Source organism: Antechinus flavipes, chromosome 4, assembly GCF_016432865.1.
Source record: "Antechinus flavipes isolate AdamAnt ecotype Samford, QLD, Australia chromosome 4, AdamAnt_v2, whole genome shotgun sequence".
Lineage (NCBI taxonomy): Eukaryota > Metazoa > Chordata > Mammalia > Dasyuromorphia > Dasyuridae > Antechinus > Antechinus flavipes.
In genome coordinates, this window is record NC_067401.1 from 416,774,474 (window position 1) to 416,796,361 (window position 21,888).

At 33.7% G+C, this 21,888-nt stretch overlaps 1 protein-coding gene across 4 annotated transcripts in view; it reads right to left on the reverse strand.

The window, feature by feature from the left end:
• Window positions 1-21,888, reverse strand: part of RALGPS2 (Ral GEF with PH domain and SH3 binding motif 2) — a 237,860-nt gene that overhangs the window by 80,159 nt on the left and 135,813 nt on the right. For all 4 annotated transcript variants that reach the window (XM_051998867.1, XM_051998866.1, XM_051998865.1 and 1 more), the window contains 2 exons: window positions 16,500-16,592; window positions 12,449-12,575 (listed from right to left, as the gene is read on the reverse strand). In XM_051998867.1, the coding sequence (XP_051854827.1) occupies window positions 12,449-12,575; window positions 16,500-16,592 (220 nt within the window). The remainder of the gene's footprint in view (window positions 1-12,448; window positions 12,576-16,499; window positions 16,593-21,888) is intronic.

Here is a 21,888-nt window from a genome sequence, read left to right on the forward strand (position 1 = left end):
AATCAAAAACTTTGAGAATTTTACATAGGAATAAAATTTGTAATAGGGATTTCAGGATTACATTCTTTCTACCTACGCGATCTTCCAAACCTCCCTATGACTGTCAGGCATGCTCGATTTTCACAAGCACAGGGTCATCTTCAACCCCCTTTCTTCCACCCCAGATGCAACCAGCTGCTATTCATGTTTCTAACTCCACACTTCTGACTTCTGATCCTTTTTTATTCAGATAACTATTACCCAGAGGCAGTACTTCTGCATGAACTAGTACATCTAACTAATCTACTGCTTCCAGTTTTTCTCTACTTCTAGTTCACTTCCCACATAATTGTCAAAGTCTGACCTTTGTCATCTCTACTCAATAAAGTCCAATGGGTTACCTAATAACTCTAGGTTAAGATGTTATTTCACCTTTATCTCATCCTTTGTTAACTTCTATCCTTGTATGTTTTACATGGCAATACATTAGTACAGTCAATATATATAATTTAAAAATGAGCAAATATACAAGATATATATAATTTTAAGGTGAGCAAATATACAAGATATTGAGGGGGTATGTAGTTAAACTTAAGTTTTTAGTAATGAAGCTCATACCATTCTATTTAAGTACAGGAGGATTAAAATTCTCAATGGTTTAATGAATATCTATATTAACAATGAGAATTGTGAACACATCCAGCCATTCTGGAGAGCAATTTGGAACTATGCTCAAAAAGTTATCAAACTGTGCATACCCTTTGATCCAGCAGTGTTTCTACTGGGCTTATACCCCAAAGAGATACTAAAGAAAGGAAAGGGACCTGTATGTGCCAAAATGTTTGTGGCAATCCTGTTTGTAGTGGCTAGAAGCTGGAAAACGAATGGATGCCCATCAATTGGAGAATGGTTGAGTAAATTGTGGTATATGAACGTTATGGAATATTATTGTTCTGTAAGGAATGACCAGCGGGATGAATACAGAGAGGACTGGCGAGACTTACATGAACTGATACTAAGTGAAACGAGCAGAACCAGGAGATCATTATATACCTCAATAACTTTACTGTTTGAGGATGTATTCTGATGGAAGTGGATCTCTTCGATAAAGAGAGCTTTAATTGATCAAAGATGGACAAAAGCAGCTACACCCAAAGAAAGAACACTGGGAAATGAATATAAACTGCTTGCATTTTTGTTTTTCTTCCCCGGTTATTTCTACCTTCTGAATTCAATTCTCCCTGTGCAACAAGAGAACTGTTCGGTTCTGTACACATATATTGTATCTAGGATATACTGTAACCTATTCAACATGTAAAGGACTGCTCGCCATCTGGGGGAAGGGGTGGAGGGAGGGAGGGGAAAAATCGAAACAGAAGTGAATGCAAGGCATAATGCTGTAAAAAATTACCCTGGCATGGGTTCTATTAATAAAAAGTTTTTTAAAATAAATAAATGAATGAATGAATGAATAAATAAAAATAAATGTCTGCTAAAAAAAAAAGAAAGAAAGTGAAATTAGAATTAAATTATTCAAATACTGCTAGATTGCATCACTCTTTTTACTGTATATCAAGGTTTTAAAGCAATACAAAATTAAAACAAGTTTTAAAAATTACAAACATAGAGAAAGGAATGAAAAAAAAAATCCAAATTCTAAACCTATCCCCAACCCAAAAAGAAATGAAGTCATGGAAAACAGGGATGTAATTTCTGGCTTTAAAAAAAAAAAAAAAAAAAAAGTAGGGTTAGTTGCCAGTTAGTTACAGCTCATTTCTCAGCGTCCAACACGGAATGACTTAAAATATTTTTTTTATTGCTGTGGTAGAAGAGACTATGCATATAATCCCAGCAAAGAAAAGGATAATGATTCATGTACAAAACAAAGTAAGTAAAGGAAAATAAGTAAAAAGAACAATCTTTGATATTTTTCTGTTTTTATATAAGGGCTCTTGAAAATGGTTTTTCAAATAGAACTAAGTCTTTAATGATGCTTAATCTCACCAATGAAAAACCACAAAAACCTTCCTTGGTTATCTAAAGCTACAGAAAGCCAGAAGCTGGTCTTATTTCAATAATAAAAAAACAACTTGTAAAGATCACTAAAAAAAAACCTCACAGTCTATATTTCATTGATCACAAGGCCTGTAATCAGAAGTAGCAGCAGCAATGGGTAGTTGAAGTTATAAAGAAGTTTAATATTGTCAAACCTTCCTAATAAATTTTGGGAGGCAAAGGGAGCCCCTAGTATGATAATTTTTTCCACTAATAATATTGGTTGTACCTTGTATCTGTAAGCTTAGTTACAGGACTTGAACCTTGCTCCTTCTAATCCTATACACTTTCTATTCAGTGGGAGACTTATTTCCTCTTACTTAATAGTAAAAGTTTTCACCCAAAAATGTATTGAGGACTCATTAGGTATACAGAAGAAGGAACTCATGTTCATGTATAGCATGGACTAAATAACTTCTTTTTCAACTCTGAGATTCTATTATTTTCATTTGAAGGTACACAAAAAGTTATCCCAAAATGAGAAGACTTCATATTAGGGTAATTAAGCACTTATAGGCAATTTACTTCCATTTCTCAACTACACAATACAAGGCAGATGAGAAAGCAAAGCAAAATTAGAAGAATGATATATGTGATGGAGTTTACCTTTTAAAAAGTATATAAAGAAAAAAGGATAAAGAAATAAATTCAAATAGGATAGAAAGAAGATGATAAATAAATACATTTTTAGGAAGGGTCAAGAAGGATTAAAAGGAATATAGTGCAGGAGATCCTCTATATTTAATTTTTTTTTTAATCCATTCTATGTAAATTTCCCCCACAAGTCAGGGAAGGAAAGTGGTGGGGTCAAGAAAGACTTGTTCTGGACATATCAAAAACTCTTCTTAAACTCAAACCAAAGCATATTTAAATATAAAAATCTCTTTTAAAATATACTATGGCATTTGTTGATCCAAATCTTTTCCATATGACTGTTTCTAGTTGATAGGGAAAAATACACAGAACTACTACAGCTTCCCATTACACAACTGAAAGAGGAATGATGACAAGAATTGCAAAGGAAAGATATATCTATCATATTCTACTCTATTATAAAGCACACTGTTTTATTTTTCTCTCTCTCAGCAGCAAAATGAAAACTTCTGGGCCAAATCCCTCAACATAGTATCTTAGGATTGTTCTCCAATGACAATAATAAATGAGTATTGTTAATGATTTTCAGATTTAGGGCAATAATTCTCACATAAAGCAATTTTTTCCTTGAGATATGCCAAACTACTACTCTCCAGAAAAATGTTTGCATCCTTATTCTAGGAATTTTCCTCCATATTGTCCAGGACAACTGATCCTACCTTGAACAGAAACCAACAGAAGAAGTTATTTTTCAGAGAAAATTGTGGTAAAAGCCAAGAAAGCATCTTCTTTTTCTTATAATTTATTCCACACTGAATCAGAGTTAAGATGATCAGAACCAAAGCAGTTTTCTCAACACACCAAGCTTCATTTTGAAGGCAGACAGAAAGAGACAGAGTCAAGGCTACAAGCTTTATTAAGGACCTATTACTAAGCTAAGCACTGGAGATACAAAAAAAAAAAAGCAAAAATACTCCCTGAACTCAAAGAGCTCACAATTAAAATAAGGAGACAACATGTAAACACATATGTACAAACTATATAGATAAAACTTGGAAATAATCTCAGAGGGAAGGTATTATCATTAAAGGGGACTGAGAAAAGCTCTACAGAAGATAATAGTTTCGCTGAAACCTGGAGAAAACCAGGGAATCCAGGAGACCAAAGTGAGGAGGCAGTATTTCAGATTATAATAATAGTCAGTTAAAATGCATCTAATTCAGAGATGTAGTTTCTTATTTGAGAAATAACAAGGAGGGCACTGACATTCATTAGATCACAGAATACACAGCGTTGAATAAGGTAAAAGAAGACTGGAAAGGTAGGAAGAAATTAGGTTATGAAAGGCTTTAGAAACCAAACATTTTATATTCAATCCTGGTAGTAATTGGGCTTTACTGAATGGAAGATGAAATGGTGAGACTTGTTTTTTGGGCAGATAATTTTGATGTCTGAGTGAATGATGGACTGGAGCGGGGAGAGGGGGAGATCTGAGATAGGGTGCCCAATCATAGTCCAGGTGTGAGATGATAAAGACTTACACCGGGGTGGTGGCCATGTCAAAGGAAAGAAGGGATTACTGAAAAGAGATATTATGAAGATAGAATCTATGGGAATTGACAACAGATTGGATATGACAGATGAGTAAGAAGGATGATATCCTAGGTTGTTAATCTGGGTTACTTAGAAGATGAGAGTGCCCTTCATAATTATAGGAAAACTGGGAAAAGGGGGTTAGGAGAGGGGGAAAAAAAAAGGATTAATTCAGTTTTGGACAAGTTTTTGAATTTAAGATGTTCATAGGACATCCAGTTGAGGCACTCTAGAATAGATTAGAGATGCAAGACAGAGGGTATGGCTGGGTAAATAAACCTAAGAATCATCTAGGCAGAGAAGGAAGAGTCAAAGACAAAGGAGCTTTGTGACATACCTGTTTAGAGTGTGTGCTCTGGATAAAGATAAAGCAAAGGAGACTAAGAAGCAGTGAACAAACAAATAGGAGGAGAATCAGGAGACAATAGAGTTATACAGTGATTGCCTTCTCATGTTTAGTCATGAAAGGGAAAAGACATGGAGATGGATGGAACAAGTGAGTTGGTTTTTGAGGATAGGAGAGATGTAAGTATTTGTAAGCAATATATAAGCAGCCAGTAAACAGAAAGAGAATGAAGATTACTGAGAAAGCAGAGGTGATATAGGAGGGAGAGTAGCACATGAATGGGATCATTTGAGAATGTAGAGGGATTTGAGACAGGGATGAAAAAGGAGAGAATTGTAGAAGGAATCCGAGTGATGTGATGAATAGGAGGGGGGGAGAAGGACTTTCTCCAGCTTCAATTAGCGGAGCAAGAATAGAAATAGAGCCAGTGGACAAGTAACAGAAGATTGTTTCAAAGCAAAATATGTAGCTTTTAATCTTATTTTTAGATTCCCCAAGTTGCTAATAGTACCCTTCCTGATAAATTACTTTTTATTAAACTAATCTTTAATAGTTCTATTTGTTAAAATTTTTACAATTTTTTTTTGTTTTTATTTATCATGTCACTTATTAGAATACAATCTCATTTTGAACAGGGATTATTTCATTCTTTGCACCATGTTCAGGGAATATAAGTACAAAGAATGAAACAATTCCTATTCAAAATGAAATTATATTCTATTGAGTGTCATGACAAATAAAACAAAATATTATATTTATTGTTTATCTGACACTACTGTTTTTCAGACTATTTTTCATCTACTGTCAACAATCTTCTTCCTTCTGAAACAAATACTGACTTTATCCAGTCTTTGTTAATACCCTCTATATAACCGTCTAGGACATTCTCCAAACTTTCTAATTGGCTTCAACATCTTCTTACATCTCCTCTTCTCCATCCCATACACTGTTACTTGCTTTCTTGAACTTCGTGCTAAAGTCATAAGACTTCTTGACTTCAAAGTTCTTTGACTTCCTCAGCTCTAATAATCTTCATTTCTAATTCATCTCTATAAAGTATAGCCAAACCCTGGGACTTATCATCACTCAGAACTTTTCATACCCAAGAACTCAAGATTGAAACTCCCCCATCTCTGCCTCCAATTTTCTGTCTTGCTATTTAATTCTGCCATTCTTACAGACCTCACACAGTACTTTGTTTTGTAATCCTTTAATGTACTTCACATGTCATAGCATCAGTCATTTGTTTGTTTTAACTCACTCACAAATTGTGAATTCCACCAGGATACATATTACGTTGACTGATTTCTGTGGTCCTTTTAAGTTCTAAATTTAATGAATTCATCTTGATACCTAGTGCTGTGTTTTCTGCATAACTGTTCAACAAAAACTGCCACCTGTAATGAAGTAGGAAGGTACCTTAATGGAGAGAGGGGAGGTAGTGTGGCACCCATCAGGCAATTCAACTTCACTTTACCATTAATTACTTCAACCACTGCCACCTCTCATTTACCAAAGACAACAACCCAAGAACCTGAACCTAAGAATTCTGGGAATAGAAATGCCTCTCAGAACACCGGCCCTTCTACCTATCTAACCCTTCAAAGTCTTTACTGAGATTGTGGAGAAATGGCCCACCTTCCTCTCTGCCACTGATCACTGACCATCTGTAACTAAGAGGCAGATAAATCTATGAGCCCAGAGAATGATAGCACCCTCTAGATCACCAATTCTGATTCCAGTGTATCCTGCAAGATCATAGTCCTTGGGGAACAGTGAACCGATGACTGTTTCTATGGGTTATAAAGTCAGAGTTACTAAAAACCTAGAATATTACAATTCTAGCTATTGGAATCCATAGCATCCAGCAATAAATATGACTTTTTCATTAGAGATGACAATAAAGAAAATTCCTTACTATCTACTTTCCCAATGCACCCTCTGAGATGTTGCTATTGCTATAGAGAAATATGATTTTTGTGGGTTTATTTTGTATCTTGCTACTCTGCTTGAATGTTTATGCCTAAAAAGGTGGTCATTCTTCAATAAATAAAAGGTATTACGGAATGAACAAATAGTCCTTAAAAGAATTACAAGTTGTAAAGATTGCTCCAAATCACTAACAGTAAGAGAAATACAAATAGCAAAAAGAATTACAAGTTGTAAAGATTGCTCCAAATCACTAACAGTAAGAGAAATACAAATAGCAAATTATATTCCATACTAAGAAAACTGGCAAATGGGACTAGACATTCTGGAAGGATGGTGGAAAAAAAAAAAAAAAAGCCAACACATCATTATACTGCAGGTAGACCTAGCTGTGTAACCTAGTCTAACCATTTTGGTAAACAATATGTAATTATACAATGAAAATGACCAAAAAAAGTCCATATTCTTGGACTCAAAAATCCCTAGGTTAGGCATTTGCCTCAAAATATTCGAAGCAGCACATTTTGTGGCAGAAAAGAAAAAGATGTTCACCAACCAGCTAATATTACTTGAATATAAGAATTACAGTGATTAAGAATTTAAAGAAACAAAGATTTAGATGAGTCACGGGACAATAGTAATCAGTGAGTAAACAAAACATGTAGCAATTAAACTAAAAATGAACATACCTTGTAATTCTAGTGAGCTTGCTTATGCAAGTAAGCTTCCTGATTTTTTTTTTTTTTTGCAAAAATGGAAGACTATGAAGATAGAATAGCTCATGTGAAATTCAGTTTTTAAAAGTTATTCTTTGGCACAAATGATAGTTGCTGAGTAGGAGAAAGAGTCTAGAATATTTTGAGAAATGAAAGTGCTATAAAAACAAAACAAAAATTTAAAAACTCAAACCAAGGATCCCATCCTTATTAGAGACAAAAAAAAGTATATAATTGATAATATTATAATCTACTGCTAGACAAATATTTTTTAAAGAAGAAAATGGAATGTGATCTCCTCAAGGTCAGGGACTATTTTATTTTTCATCTTTTTATCTTCAGTGCCGAGTTTGTAATAGGTGTGTAACATGCTAATTAAACTGAATTGGGGAAGAAAAAAAAATATAACATTAAACAATATGGTATACTGAGGTAACAGACTATCTCAATTTAAATCAAGCACAGCTGGTTTTGCACATCAATATAATTTTCAAGCTTTCATAGAAAAAAGTACTTAATACTTCATATTATGTATGTTAATATTTAACATGTTTAATCTAAAGCCTCCCCAATAAAGTTAACACAATGAACAAAACCATTAGGAAATCTAAAGGATTTTGTAGAATACATTTCATTATACACTCGAATATACTTGGTAGAGACACTTTTTTCCTTTAGTAATCTGATCACTGTAGTTTTTGCTTCATACCTAAGATTTCTTGGCAGCAACTATTTTGCAACTTAGAGTCTTAAAAGAATTATCTAGGAAACTGTACATAAGGGGCAAAAAACAAAAACGTGTCAAAGGTAGGATTTTCTGGCTCTGAAAGCAGTGTTATATTTATCAAGCCATACTGACTCTGCAATCTATCACACACATATTTTTATATTATCATACAGGTTAAGAATATTTTTTATCAATGCTCCAAGTCATTGGAGAAAAGCAAATTAAGACAACTCTGAGATACCACTACACACCTGTCAGATTGGCTAGAATAACAGGGAAAGATAATGCGGAATGTTGGAGAGGATGTGGGAAAACTGGGACACTGATACATTGTTGGTGAAATTGTGAATACATCCAGCCATTCTGGAGAGCAATTTGCTCATAAAGTTTCTGATTTTCCCTTGGCAGATAGATTCCTAAATATCTTATACAATCAATAGTTACTTTAAATGGAATTTCTTTTTGTAACTCTAACTGTTGGGTTTTGTTAGTGATATATAAGAATGCTGATGACTTATGTGGGTTTATTTTATATCCTGCAACTTTGCTGAAGGTGTAGATTGTTTCTAATAACTTTTTGGTACAATCTCTGGGGTTCTCTAAGTATACCATCATATCATCAGCAAAGAGTGATAATTTTCCTCATTGCCTATTCTTATTCCTTTAATCTCTTTCTCAACTCTTATTGCCAAAGCTTCTGGAGAGCAATTTGGAACTATGCTCAAAAACTTATCAAACTGTGCACACCCTTTGATCCAGCAGTGTTTCTACTGGGCTTATACCCCAAAGAGATACTAAAGAAGGGAAAGGGGGACCTGTATGTGCCAAAATGTTTGTGGCAGCCCTGTTTGTAGTGGCCAGAAACTGGAAACTGAGTGGATGCCCCTCAATTGGAGAATGGCTGAATAAATTGTGGTATATGAATGTTATGGAATATTATTGTTTGGTAAGAAATGACCAACAGGATGATTTCCAAAAGGCCTGGAGAGACTTACACAAACTGATGCTGAGTGAAACGAGCAGGGCCAGGAGATCTTATATACTTCAACAACAATACTATATGATGATCAATTCTGATGGCCCTCTTCAGCAATGACATGAACCAAATAAAAAAAAAAAAAAAAAAACTAAAAACAAAAAAAAAACCCCAAAAACTAAAGACATGAACCAAATCAGTTCCAATGGAGCAGTAATGAACTGAACCAGCTACTCCCAATGAAGGAGTTCTGGGAGGTGACTAAGAACCATTACATAGAATTCCCAATCCCTGTATTTTTGTCCGCCTGTATTTTTTATTTCCTTCACAGCCTAATTGTACACTATTTCAAAGTCCGATTCTCTTTGTACAGCAAAATAACTGTTAGGACATGTATGCTTATATTGTATTTATACTTTACCATACTTAACATGTATTGGTCAACCTGCCATCAGGGGAGGGGATAGGGGGAAGAAGGGGAAAAATTGGAACAAAAGGTTTGGCAATTGTCAATGCTGTAAAATTACCCATGCATATAACTTGTAAATAAAAAGCTTTAATAAAAAAAATAAAAATTAAAAAAAAAATACTTTCTTATCAGAAGACAGATTCTATATCATAACCTATTTCTGTCAAGTAATACCCCATCGATTATGGTCCTAAGCAAAACTTACATAAGAAAAAGTCTTCCTAATAATCTACCCTTCTTTATTTTTTTAAGCCTTTATTAACCACACAAAGTTTTAAGTAAAAACCACAACATATTAATATAGTTAGCAACTACCATAAATAGAACATTTTGGGAAATAGAATAAAGAAAACACATCTATTTCTAATATAAAAAGTAATGAACTTAAAACAAAAGGACTGGAATTTTGATCCTGGCTTTCATGTTTACCAGCAACAGGAACTTAATTAATTCATCTGCTAAGGCTGTTCCCCAACTTGTACACAAAGATTGAAATAAATTATTTTTAAGGTTCTTGCCTATTATAATATTCAAGCTTGCACTTCTGGCAATACTCAGGGCACAATTTTGGGCAACTGAGTCTTAAGTGGGGAAAACCTGAGCTCAAATATGACTTCATTTAGTAGTTGTGCGACTCTATACAAATCACTTGACCCCTTCAATACAAAATGGGAATAATAATAACACCAACACTCCAAAGCAGTTGTTAGACTCAAATGAGATAATATTTGTAAAATGCTTTGCAAAGTGCCTGTCACATAGCAGATATTTAATAAATGCTCATTCTCTTCCTCCTTCCCTCTTATCTCATACCCTTCTTATCAAGATTCTTTCTGTATTTAAGTTCCGCCTATTTCCATATAAAATGTTTATGTTCTGTGTCCTATTGTCTCATGATCCTACAAGGTGGACACCCAGGTACTTCATTAATTCTTTGTGTTAATACATAATACCAAATTAATAGTTAATGTTTTAATCTCACTGGATGTTGTCATTTTAACAGCTGCCTTCAAATATCTTACCTCAAAGGAATGGCTGCTATAATCATTTCAAGACATTATGGTCAGGCCAGTGGAGAAACTATTTTTTATCAGAGAGCTTTCCTGGTATCTTTATTTTAATATTTGCTACTGTTCCTACATGTGAAGCCAGTATGCAAATCTGCCTATATTTCTGGCAGGTTGGTGTTTTTGTTGTTGTTTTTTGAGGGGATGGTTGAGAGGAAGGGATGGTTGGAAAGAGGAAGAATACATGAGGGGAGGAATTGCCCCCTTTAACATAAAAATGAAACCAGCATTATTATCTAGCATTAGCAGACACAAGAGTTCAAAACATTCATTTTTTTTTCATTTTCAGTGGACTAAGATTTCAACTGTTTTGCTTTGAAAAGTGAAAAATCCAGCATTCCATTTTACACAGCAGAACACTGATTTTATGGGATTCAGATTCCCATCGAACAGAATACTCAAACTGGAAGACATTTCTAACAATCTAATTGTACTCATTTTATATACTTTTGTACTTCTATCCAATTATCTTTTTTCAACACTATGTTTTCAATTTTATGGAATTGTGGGAAACTAGTTTTAAAACCTATCCCAGATACAACATGCATTTTTGTAACTCTGGACAAAGAGTTACATCAGATCATAAAATAAAACCGTCATAGACAAATAAAAAGTATAGAGATCAAACAAGGTGTCTTCCTCAAATTTTTGGCTCTAGTTTATTCCCAATATAATTGTGATTTGGAAGCACCCCTCTTGTCCCTTTCTCTTCCCACATTCCCCAGTAGCAAAATGTCTAAAGGGAATATGCTGATACATGAATAACTATTGTAAAACTAAAAAGTAATAAGCGGAACACACTCATCTCTGGAGCTATGTATAGCTCTAAAATCTACATGATGCTGTGAGAAATACTCTGTTGTCTTCCCTTTTAGAAGAAAAATTTATGAACTCCTTCACTTACAGAAGTCCTGAGAATGCTAACGTGACAAACAGTTCTCTATCTAAGACTGACAGGGCATTGTATAAATGAAAATTGGGCATTGTCATTCCATGACAAAATGGAATCTGGACTCCATCTCATGTTCTATCAGACCATATAATTCAGTTCCGCCACTGCCATTTAATCATTTGAAAAGGTCACAATTGTATATAAAAGTCTAGTCAACAACAGTTAATTGTTTTACATATCGTGTTAGAAAAGGCAGCAACTAAACCAGCACCATGCTTAGTATAGTGTTATGTATTTGAAAGATGGAACTTTATTTTCCTAAAAGACAGTACATAAAGGGAAGAGAAATGAAGGTATACCTTTATAGTGTTCCCTATATAAGAGAAATTAAATAATTTTAGAAATATACCACAAAATTTAGAGCTAACTTTTATAAAGTGCTTAAAGGCTTCAAATTCTGATTTTCTAGCATCAATGATTTTATAGGTGGAACTATAGAACTGGTAATTCACTGGTAACAAACATTTTAAAAGTAGATATAAAGTTTTCAGTTAAATTATGTATATGTAGTAATTTTTGAACTATGAGTAAGAACTTCCTATTGCTAAGTAGCAATAGCAATAGCAGCAGTTAAAGAACTCAATAAAAAACTGTGAAACATTGATAATCTAATTATACACACACACACAATATGCTATGCAATATAATATTATACAATTTAGCAATTTTTTTAAATGTCATTAAAATACTATGATACAATAGTGTTGTAGTAAAGTATGCTTTCATTTAAGTTAAAAATTCTCAAAGAATTTTTATTTAAATCCTAAGGTTTTATACCATCACAAACTAACATTAAAGAATATAATGGACAGTACTTTCTATGAAAATACAAAATTTCAGAACTTATTTGCTCTGATAGAAGTAAATAAATATAAATGCATGAACATATAAATAATTTTAACAGAGAATATATATCCACTTTAAAAAATTTTAGCCAATAATTTTTATTAATCAGTTTACTTATTTTTTATTTTAGTATTTCAATATGCAAAACAAGTCAGAACATAACTAAAGGCAAGCATATGAATAAAATAATACATCTTACCTAAATATGGAATGCAAGGTGTCATCTTCAAGCTACTAATATAGTCTCTAAGTCTTTTGTAATTATCTTCTTTACTCATAACATATTCCAATTTTTCAAAAGTAGTTTTATCTTTTCGACTCAATAACTAAAAAAGAGAAAAGCATTAAGATTTTAATCAAATAATGAATTTTGCATTTATTGATGGATTCACTTAATTATATTCTCATATTGCATAATTTCTCATCTCTGACACAAAGGTTAATTTTTTCCCTCTCTATATTCTTTTAAGGTGTCAGAGTATTTGGATTAAATATTCAATTTTTATAAACTTTTCAGAAATTGGACAAGAAGAAAAATAAAATTATATAACTGTCAACTTGAGATGCAAATAACCCTGACTTTTCTTGACAGACTGATTTATTAATATGTTCATCTTCACAGTTGGATAGAAAATTCAGAGATGTCTTCTTACTTTGGTAAACAATTGATAGAAACACTGACATACTGAATTTTACAGTATGTTGTTCGATCAGTCAGTTGTGTTTGACATTTCATGACTACTGGACTAAATTATACATGGGGCTTTCTTGACAAAGATACTGCAGTGGTTTGCCATATCCTTCTTCAGTAGAGCCAAATTTTGTCAGGGAGAGGTTAAGTGACTTGCCCAGAGTTACAACATCTAATCAAGATCTGAAGCTGGATTTTAAGTCTGTTCTTCCTGACTCCAATTTCAGTGCTCTAACCACTGAGCCACCAGCTGCCTCTGTAAATTATTAAGTTGGAGTTAAATGCCCCTATGTATATATAATAAAACGAGTGAAATTAATCAATTATATTCTCAAATTACAAATATCCAAAATAATCTTACCACTATTTTCCCTCAAACTAGAACTTGAAAGAATTGTTATCCAACTCTATTTAGAGTTGCCCTGAAGAACAAGGAGGGCAGGAGTGATGGGAGTTTTCCAGCTTAAGGGAACAAAAGCTAGATGGCTGACCTTCTATGTCCTACTAAAAACTGAAATCACCCAGACACTATCTGATGAAAAAGAATTGAGATATGGCTTTGTTAAGTTTCATGCTTTGTTGCATACTCTGGCACTGGGGCAACAAAAATACTATGATAAATATATCACAGGATCAGATTTTGAAGGGAATCTTTTATGTCATTAAGTCCAACCCATTCATTTTGTAAAAGAGGAAAGGTATGAAGTGAGATTTAAACCTATTCTTCCTGACTCTAGGTCCATTATTCTATTAGTGCTCCCTGCACTAATCAATTCTTGACTTAACAGATGGTCTTTGAGACTCGTTTGTGCCAAAATTTCATCTAAAGTTTTACTTTAGATGAATATTCAGATGATATTTTCCAAATATACAATTAAGGAATAACATCATAAAATCAACACATAATATGGAAATCTAATTTGTAAAACCTAATAGGTAAATTACTCAAAAGAATTTAGAAAATATGTCTCATACATAGTGGACATTTCCTATTTGTTGAGTTGAAATTATTTGAAAAAGGAGGTGATTCTGTTTTACATAAAATGTAGTAACATGAGGTAGAAAATACAAAATTCAGTCCAAATAAGAATACACACTAGTATACTGGAAAGAATATTCTATATTCTAATTGCCTTCTCATTCTCCAATGTACCTTGATCCAAACTTTAAAAATCTGTTTCTCAAATTTCTCATCAATAAAATGAAGGAACTGAATTAGCTAATTTACAAGAAACCTCTGTTGCTAATATTCTAGGATTATACTGTCATATAAAATGTTACCAGAAAGTTGCATGTGACTTGACAGTACTTTAGCCTCATAGCCAGAAAAACCTGAGTTCAATCTTGTTTCTGACACATATAGTCCATGTGACCATGTTCAAGTCACTTAAATTCTTAGTATTTCATATATGAATTTCTAAACAAAAATGATGAGTAGCTGATTTATATCAGCAGATAAGGAGTGACAAGTTTTTACTAATGAAAATAAAATCAAAGTTATAAGTATTGCCTGTAGGAAAAGAGAACATTTTAATTAGGAGCACTTTGATCCTCTTTGAATTTTCCAAAAGTAATTCCTTAAAATCTCGCACAATTGAAAAAAAATGGGGGAAGAAGGGAAGGGATTGATAATTTTCTATTGATTAATATGAAACATCATCTTGTTATACAACAAAATATAGAAGCGGTAATTTACTGGTAAGAAACACTTTAAAAGTAGATATAAATTATGTATATGTAGTCATTTTTGAATTACAAGTAAGCAACAACAATAGCAGCAGCTAAAGAACTCAATAAAAAACTGAAACAACATTGATAATCTAATTATACACACACATTACATAACAAAACTCTGCTGGGAATCATTTTTCTAAAACCAATCAACAAATCACTAACAAACTAAAGTTAATATATCTTAGATTCTTATCCTAAATTTGCCACAAATTAGTTATAACCTTGGTCATGACACAATCTCTGGGCTTCAATTTTTCTAGACATAAGGTTAAATTTAAAGAGATAATTTCAAAGATCTCTGCTTAACTGATACAATTAGGAAAATTTCTTAAGAAGATGATATAGTTTAAAGAAAATCCAAGTATTTTATACAGTTATAAGGCCACTTTAACCTAACTTTTCTATAAATTAATAAATCACTCCTAATAGTAAAAATCTATTTATAGACACTGCAAAGTATACATTAACTCACATGATCTTCATAACAGACTAGTAAGGTAGATAAACAAATCAAGGTCTCAGAAAGGTTAAGTAGCTAGAAACTAGGGACTATTTTATTTGTAATATTTGTACCTACAGTCTCTAATAACTGGCACACACAAGGCACTGCATAAATACTTTCTGCTTGACTTTGTGTTCATAGTGACCCATCTAATGAACAATTAGAGAAGACTGATCTGAATTCAGTCTCTGCTAATTTTAAAAGTAGCAGTCTGCTAGTTTTTATTAAGAGCTTTGTATACACTAGACATTGTGGTAAGCACTGGAGCTGCACAAAAAAGGCATAAACAGTTACTACCCTTAACATTTATATAGTGCTTTAAGAAGCTTATTGTAATGGGCTGAGGCTTGAGTTGATGCACTGAGGTCCCAAGCACATGAGGCTAAATAGTAATTGGACCATACTCTATTAATATGTAAGCTTGGAGAAAGAATGGCCCCCGCCCACTCTTTGTGCAAGTCCTGATGTGTTGTATAGGAAATGATGATTTTGGTGGGTGGAGGCAGGGGAGTGGAAAAGGAAGGGGAAAGAGAGACTTTTGGGATTGCCATTTTGACTGTTGGCTCAGGTCAGATTGCTCTCTGCTAGCTGGCTTCCTGTCGCAGCTGCCCATATTGCTATAGCAATCTTTCTTGCCTATATTTGCTATCGCAATCTTTACACCTCTTCACCTTAATAAATATTGAAGATTTTTTCCCTTAACCTGAATTCCTGACTCCGGCTGATTTTAAATACACGGTCATTACAGCTTATAGTCCTTGAAAGAAACAAATAAAACAAAATCGACCAAGACACATAACAAGGTACAGAAAAAGAAATCTTCTACAGATTTCAAGAAAAACTTCCTGCAGAAGGCTGACAACGAGTGCAGGTTTTATAAGAGGCAAGGTAATGTTTTCCAGGCATGGGAAAGGTTTAATATAAAAGCATGGAGACAGGAAATAGACTGCTGAGCTCAAGGAATAGCAAGAAAGCCAATGTAGCTACATGATAAGAGTGCTTGGAGGGACACTGATACCCAAAGGCCTGATCTGGGATGAAAGCAGGCAGTGGTTCTCCAAATTTATTAGAGTACAAGCTCTGTAAAATCCTGTCAAATGAGAGGAGTTCCAGGAAAAAGTAATTCACATATCCATTTCCAGGGGCCTGAGTAGCTTAAAACCAGATTAATCACCTGATACATCACAGGGTGACGAAATTTTGGGACAAACGAGTCTCAAAGACCATCTGTTAAGTCAAGAATTGATTAGTTCAGGGAGCAAGCAGACTGGTTAAATCAAAGATCATTGAAATAATGAAGTATAAATTTTTAAAAATACTCACTGCCCATGTTTTAGTTAGTCTGAAGATGGGAGCACTTTGTAAACCAGACACCACTGCCATAAGTGCATGGAGGTTATTTAATTCATATAATTTCTGGAAAAAAAATTGAAAAATAAATGGCATCAATAAAATCAATTTTTTATTTACATACGTAAAAAGATCCTTTAGTATCTTTAAAGTATTGTTAAAGTATCATTAGCTTTGTAGTTAGAATTGTAAAACTTCCCATTTTCAAAGTGAAAAAAGGTCATCTAATAAAATATAGTGTATTTATAACTAATTAATAGTCACAAAAATAAAGACATACAGAGAAATTTTTAAAAAACTGAAAACTGAAGAAGGGTACAAACAAGTATAATTCTGTCACTTAATTTTCATAACTTAAAAAAACAAATTGTTAACAGAAATACATGGTTTTATATAAAATCTTTTTGTTCTTTGTAAACTAAAATATTTGTTGACAAGTTAAAAATAAAAATTCAATTTAAAAAGTTTTAGGTGACAATCTGTAATTACCTGACAATGTAATATGCTAAATACCATAGCAAATAAGGATAGAAGACAGACAAGTGAATTTTCAAACCATTAAGAAATGAAGAGTGGTCTGTTTTGTTTTTTTTAATAGAGGAGCTCTTGAAATAAAAACTCTACAACATGCATTTACTGTTTTAAATAATATTTTCTCAGTGTAGAGGAAGGTGACTGTAGAAAGACACAGTTCACTTGGAAGCCAGGAAGGTCTGGCTTTATTAAGTACATAATCTGTGGCAAGGACTGTGCCAGGTGCTGGTAATAAAAAACCAAGGCAAAAGATCGTTCTGGCTTCCATGGAACAATTCACAAACAACAATATACAAAAAAAATTATGTACAGGATAAAGTTGGAAAAAAATCAACTGAGGGAAATCACTACAATTAAGAGGTAATGAGGAAAGGCTTCTTATGGAAGATGTAGAATGTTAGCTGGGACTTGAAGAAAGTCAGGGAAGTTGGGGGATAGACATGAGAAAGGAGAACCTTTTGAGTATGGAGGACAGCTAGAGAAAACACCTACATCTGAGAGACCAGAACATCCTGATGGAGGAAGGGCAAAGAGGCTGGCATCATGGCTTCCCAGAGTATGTTGGGGAGAAAGAGAAGGTGTAAAAGTGTGGTTATGAAAAAATTACAAAGAGAAGATTTTGTATTTCATCATGGAGATAGATAACAGGGAGCTACTAGAACTGAGGAGGAGAATGCCATGGTCAGACAGGCACTTTGGGAAGATCAATTTTACAGCTAAGTAATGGGGAGATGGGGAGACAAACGGGTTTCTGAAATTGTACAGCTCCAAGGGGATGACAGCTTGAACTAGAGTGGTGGCCAGAGGAGGGGGTGCATTTGAAAAATATTATAGAGACAAAATCATAATTGGATTGGATGTGATGAGTGAGAGAAATCGAAAATTCACCTAGACCTCGGTGTCTAGGAGGATGGCAGTTCCACCAAAAGTAAAAGGGAAATCAAGAAGAGGGGAGTTTGGCGGGAGGAGAAATGAGTTTCATTTTGGACACAGTAAGTATAGGATGCCAATAGGACGTGCAGTTTACAATGTCTAAGAGGCATTTGGGGATTCAAGATGGAAGGTCAGAATAGCTGAGTTGTATAAGAAGATTTGTTTATCATCAGCACAGAAGAGAAAAATTAAATCCTCAGGAGCTGACACCATTACCAAGTGAGGTAGCAAAAACAGAAAAGAGAAGAGCCCCCAGCCTACAGCCCAATAAATACCCATCTTAACATCTGAATCCTTCTTTAATCTCTTAGCACTCTAAGCCAAAGCATCTTAAAACTTTAGGTTGCAACCCATGGGGGTCAGAAACTGAATGTGGGGATTGTAAAATTGTAATCTGTTATTGGTAAATATTTGATTTGTGTATCTATTTTCTATACCTATTTACCCAGGGTCAAAGTAAAAATTTCTTGAGTGAAAAGGGGTAATGAATGAAAAAAAGTTTAAGAAGCCCTAGTAGAAACAATCTTTATAATTACTATCTTCATAAAAATTAAATATCTTATTTGATCCTCCCAACCACCTTGGGATTATTATTATCTCCATTTCACAGTTAAAGAAACTGAGGCAGATAGGTTAAGTGACTTGCTTGGTATCTAAATTCAAATTAGAACTCAGTTCTTCCTAATTTTAAGCCCAGTGTGCCATTCATTGTCCCACCAGCTACCTCTACTTGATGAATCTTATCAGAAATACAAAATTTATAAGGGGTAATGTCTATAATAGTTGAAGAAAATTAAACACAATAGAGCAAAATGATATATGTGTGAAGTTTTGCAAATATGTATTTCAAAGAAGTCTATAGCAAAGTCTTCTGTTTTTGAAATATTTACATTTATTTCACCTTTAGGATCTTATCAGACACAAATTGTCATCTGTAAGATGATCTTCTATGGAATCAATCTCATCAATTTGGATACAATCTCTGGGGGCAGATTTTTTGTTATTTTGTGTAGTTTTCACCCAGATGTTCCCATACAGCTATAATTGTTTCTAAGGTGTTAGAAGTTTAATTCTAGACCTTTCTAATTAAGGGATTACTTGCTAGATAGCAAAAGACTGTTAGAAAGGCCTAGATTCAGTTACTCACTAGTTCTGTATCCCTGGTTAAATTTCTGAGCCTTGGTTTCATTTTCTTTAAGATAGGACTAACAATATCTGTAGCACTCTCCTCACAGAGTTATTGGGAGAAACAAATGACAATGTATGAAAAGTACTTTGCAAATCTTAAAGCAACCATATAAACACCAATTGTTATTACTTTAAATAACTATCAGAGCATCAATGAACTTTCCATCCATTATATCCAATTACCTGCCATTCTTTTCTATTCATACATTTGCTGAAATTTATTCTTAATATCACTGATATATTTTAGCTTTACATTCCACCCATACCATGAATCTTTGCCCTCTTGAGTCACCCAAAATTTTGATTCCCTAGATATTATGGTGGTTCCACAAAATTTGCAACGTTATGGAATCTATGTGATAAAACATGATTTAAAAGAATATGGGGTTCTATCTTAAAGAAGGGAAAGGGACCCATATGTGCAAAAATGTTTGTGGCAGCCCTTTTTGTAGTGGCTAGAAATTGGAAAATGAATGGATGCCCATCAATTGGAGAATGGTTGAGTAAATTGTGGCATATGAATGTTATGGAATATTACTGTTCTGTAAGAAATGGCCAGCAGGATGACTGCAGAGAGGCCTGGAGAGACTGACATGAACTGATGCTAAGTCAAATGAGCAGAACCAGATCATTATACACTTCAACAATAATACTATGTGATAATCAATTCTGATGGATATATCTCTCTTTAACAATGAGATGAACCAAATCGTTCAATAATGAAGAGAACCAGCTATACCCAGCGAAAGAACTATGGGAAATGAGTATGGACCACGACATACATTTCCACTCCTGTTTTAGTCCGCTTGCATTGTTTTTCTTCTCAGGTTATTTTTACCTTATTTCTAAATCTGATTTTTCTTGTGCAGCAAAATAACTGTATAAATATGTATACATATACTGCATTTAACATATACTTTAACTTAGTTGACATGTATTGGACTACCTGCCATCTAGGGGAGGGGGGAGGGGGAAGAAGGGGAAAAGTTGGAACAGAAGGTTTTGCAAGAGTCAATGCTGAAAAATTACCCCTGCATATATTTTGCAAATAAAAAACTGTAATAAAAAAATCTGTTTTGCATGATGTTATTATATGTATCATACTTCTTGCCTTCTCTGTGGGTTAGGGGAGGGAAAGGAAAAGGAAATAAATGCCCATCTTTTCCCAGAGAAACTGTCCTGGAAACCAGCCATATAGTAACAATAACAATAATAATAACAATAACAAAATGTAGCTTTGTATGTTTTAAATTTGTTTTTTGCCTTTTACCCTGGGTTATTTTATTTGATCTTCACAGTATCTCAGAAAAGTAACTAGATAATGGATAGAGTACTGGGTCTCTAGTCAGGAACTCATCTTCCTGAGTTCAACTGAGGTCTCACACACCAAAGCAAGTCATTTAATCCTATTTACTTCAGTTCCTCATGCAAATCACTTTAGTGATTTTTTTTGGGGGGGAGGTAGTGGGGGGATGGAGAGAAAAGGGGGAGAGAGAGGGAAGGGAGGTAAGAAAGAAAAGAAAAGAAGGCAAAAGAAACTATGCTGCAATCTGCTTCAGAATTCATGAATTCTCTGTCTGGAGATGGGTAATATTTTTCATCATGAATCCTTTGGCATTATTATGGATCAATGTACCAATCGGAGTAGCTAAGTCTTTTATAATTAACTGTCAATACAAAACTGTGTACAATGTTCTCCTAATGCTTCTCGCTTTACTTTGTGTCAGTTCATAAAAGTCTTTCAGGTTTTTCTGGTTTTAGGTTTTCTTATGGCACACTAGAATTCCATCACAATTGCACACCACAACTTGTTCAGATACTCCCCAATTAAAGTATCCTCAGTTTACAATTTTTTGTCATCATAAAACAAACTACTATAAATATTTTCCCCATATAGATCCCTTCTCTTTTAGTTTGATCTCTTTGGGATACAGACCTAATTGCTGTATTTCTAGGTCTAGACCTAGTTCTAATTTATTTCTGAATATGGGTGGACCAATTCAGTATCACTACTATCAGTGTAAGAGTGTTCCTATTTTTCCATAACTCCTCTAATATTTGTCATTTTCCTTATCAGTCATGTTAATCTGTCGGGTATAATAAATAAGTTGGTACCTTGTACTTATTCTAATTTGCATTTCTCTAATTATTAGTGATTTAAAGCATTTTTTTTTTCATATAACTATTGATGACTTGATTTCTTCTGAAAACTTCCTGTTCTTTGACCACTTATCATGGCTCTTAGTTTTTATAAATCTGGCTCAGTTCCCTACAAATTTAAACAATGAGACTTTTATCAAAAAAGTTTTCTGTAACTCCCTCCCTCTCTATTCCTCCTTTTCTAATTTTGCTTACAGAGGAAATTGCTGAGCTCTCCTTACCCAGTCTTTTTTTTTTTTTTTTTTAATTTTTGCTTTTTATTTACAAGATATATGCATGGGTAATTTTTCAGCAGTGACAGTTACAAAACCTTTTGTTCCAATTTTTCCCCTTCTTCCCCCTCTCCCCTCCCCGAGATGGCAGATTGATCAATACGTGTTAAATATGTTAAAGTATAAGTTAAATAAAATATATATATACATGTCCATACAGTTATTTTGCTGTACAAAAAGAATCAGATTTTGAAATAGTGTACAATTAACCTGTGAAGGAAATCAAAAATGCAGGCAAACAAAAATAGAAGGATTGGGGATTCCATGAAGTGGTT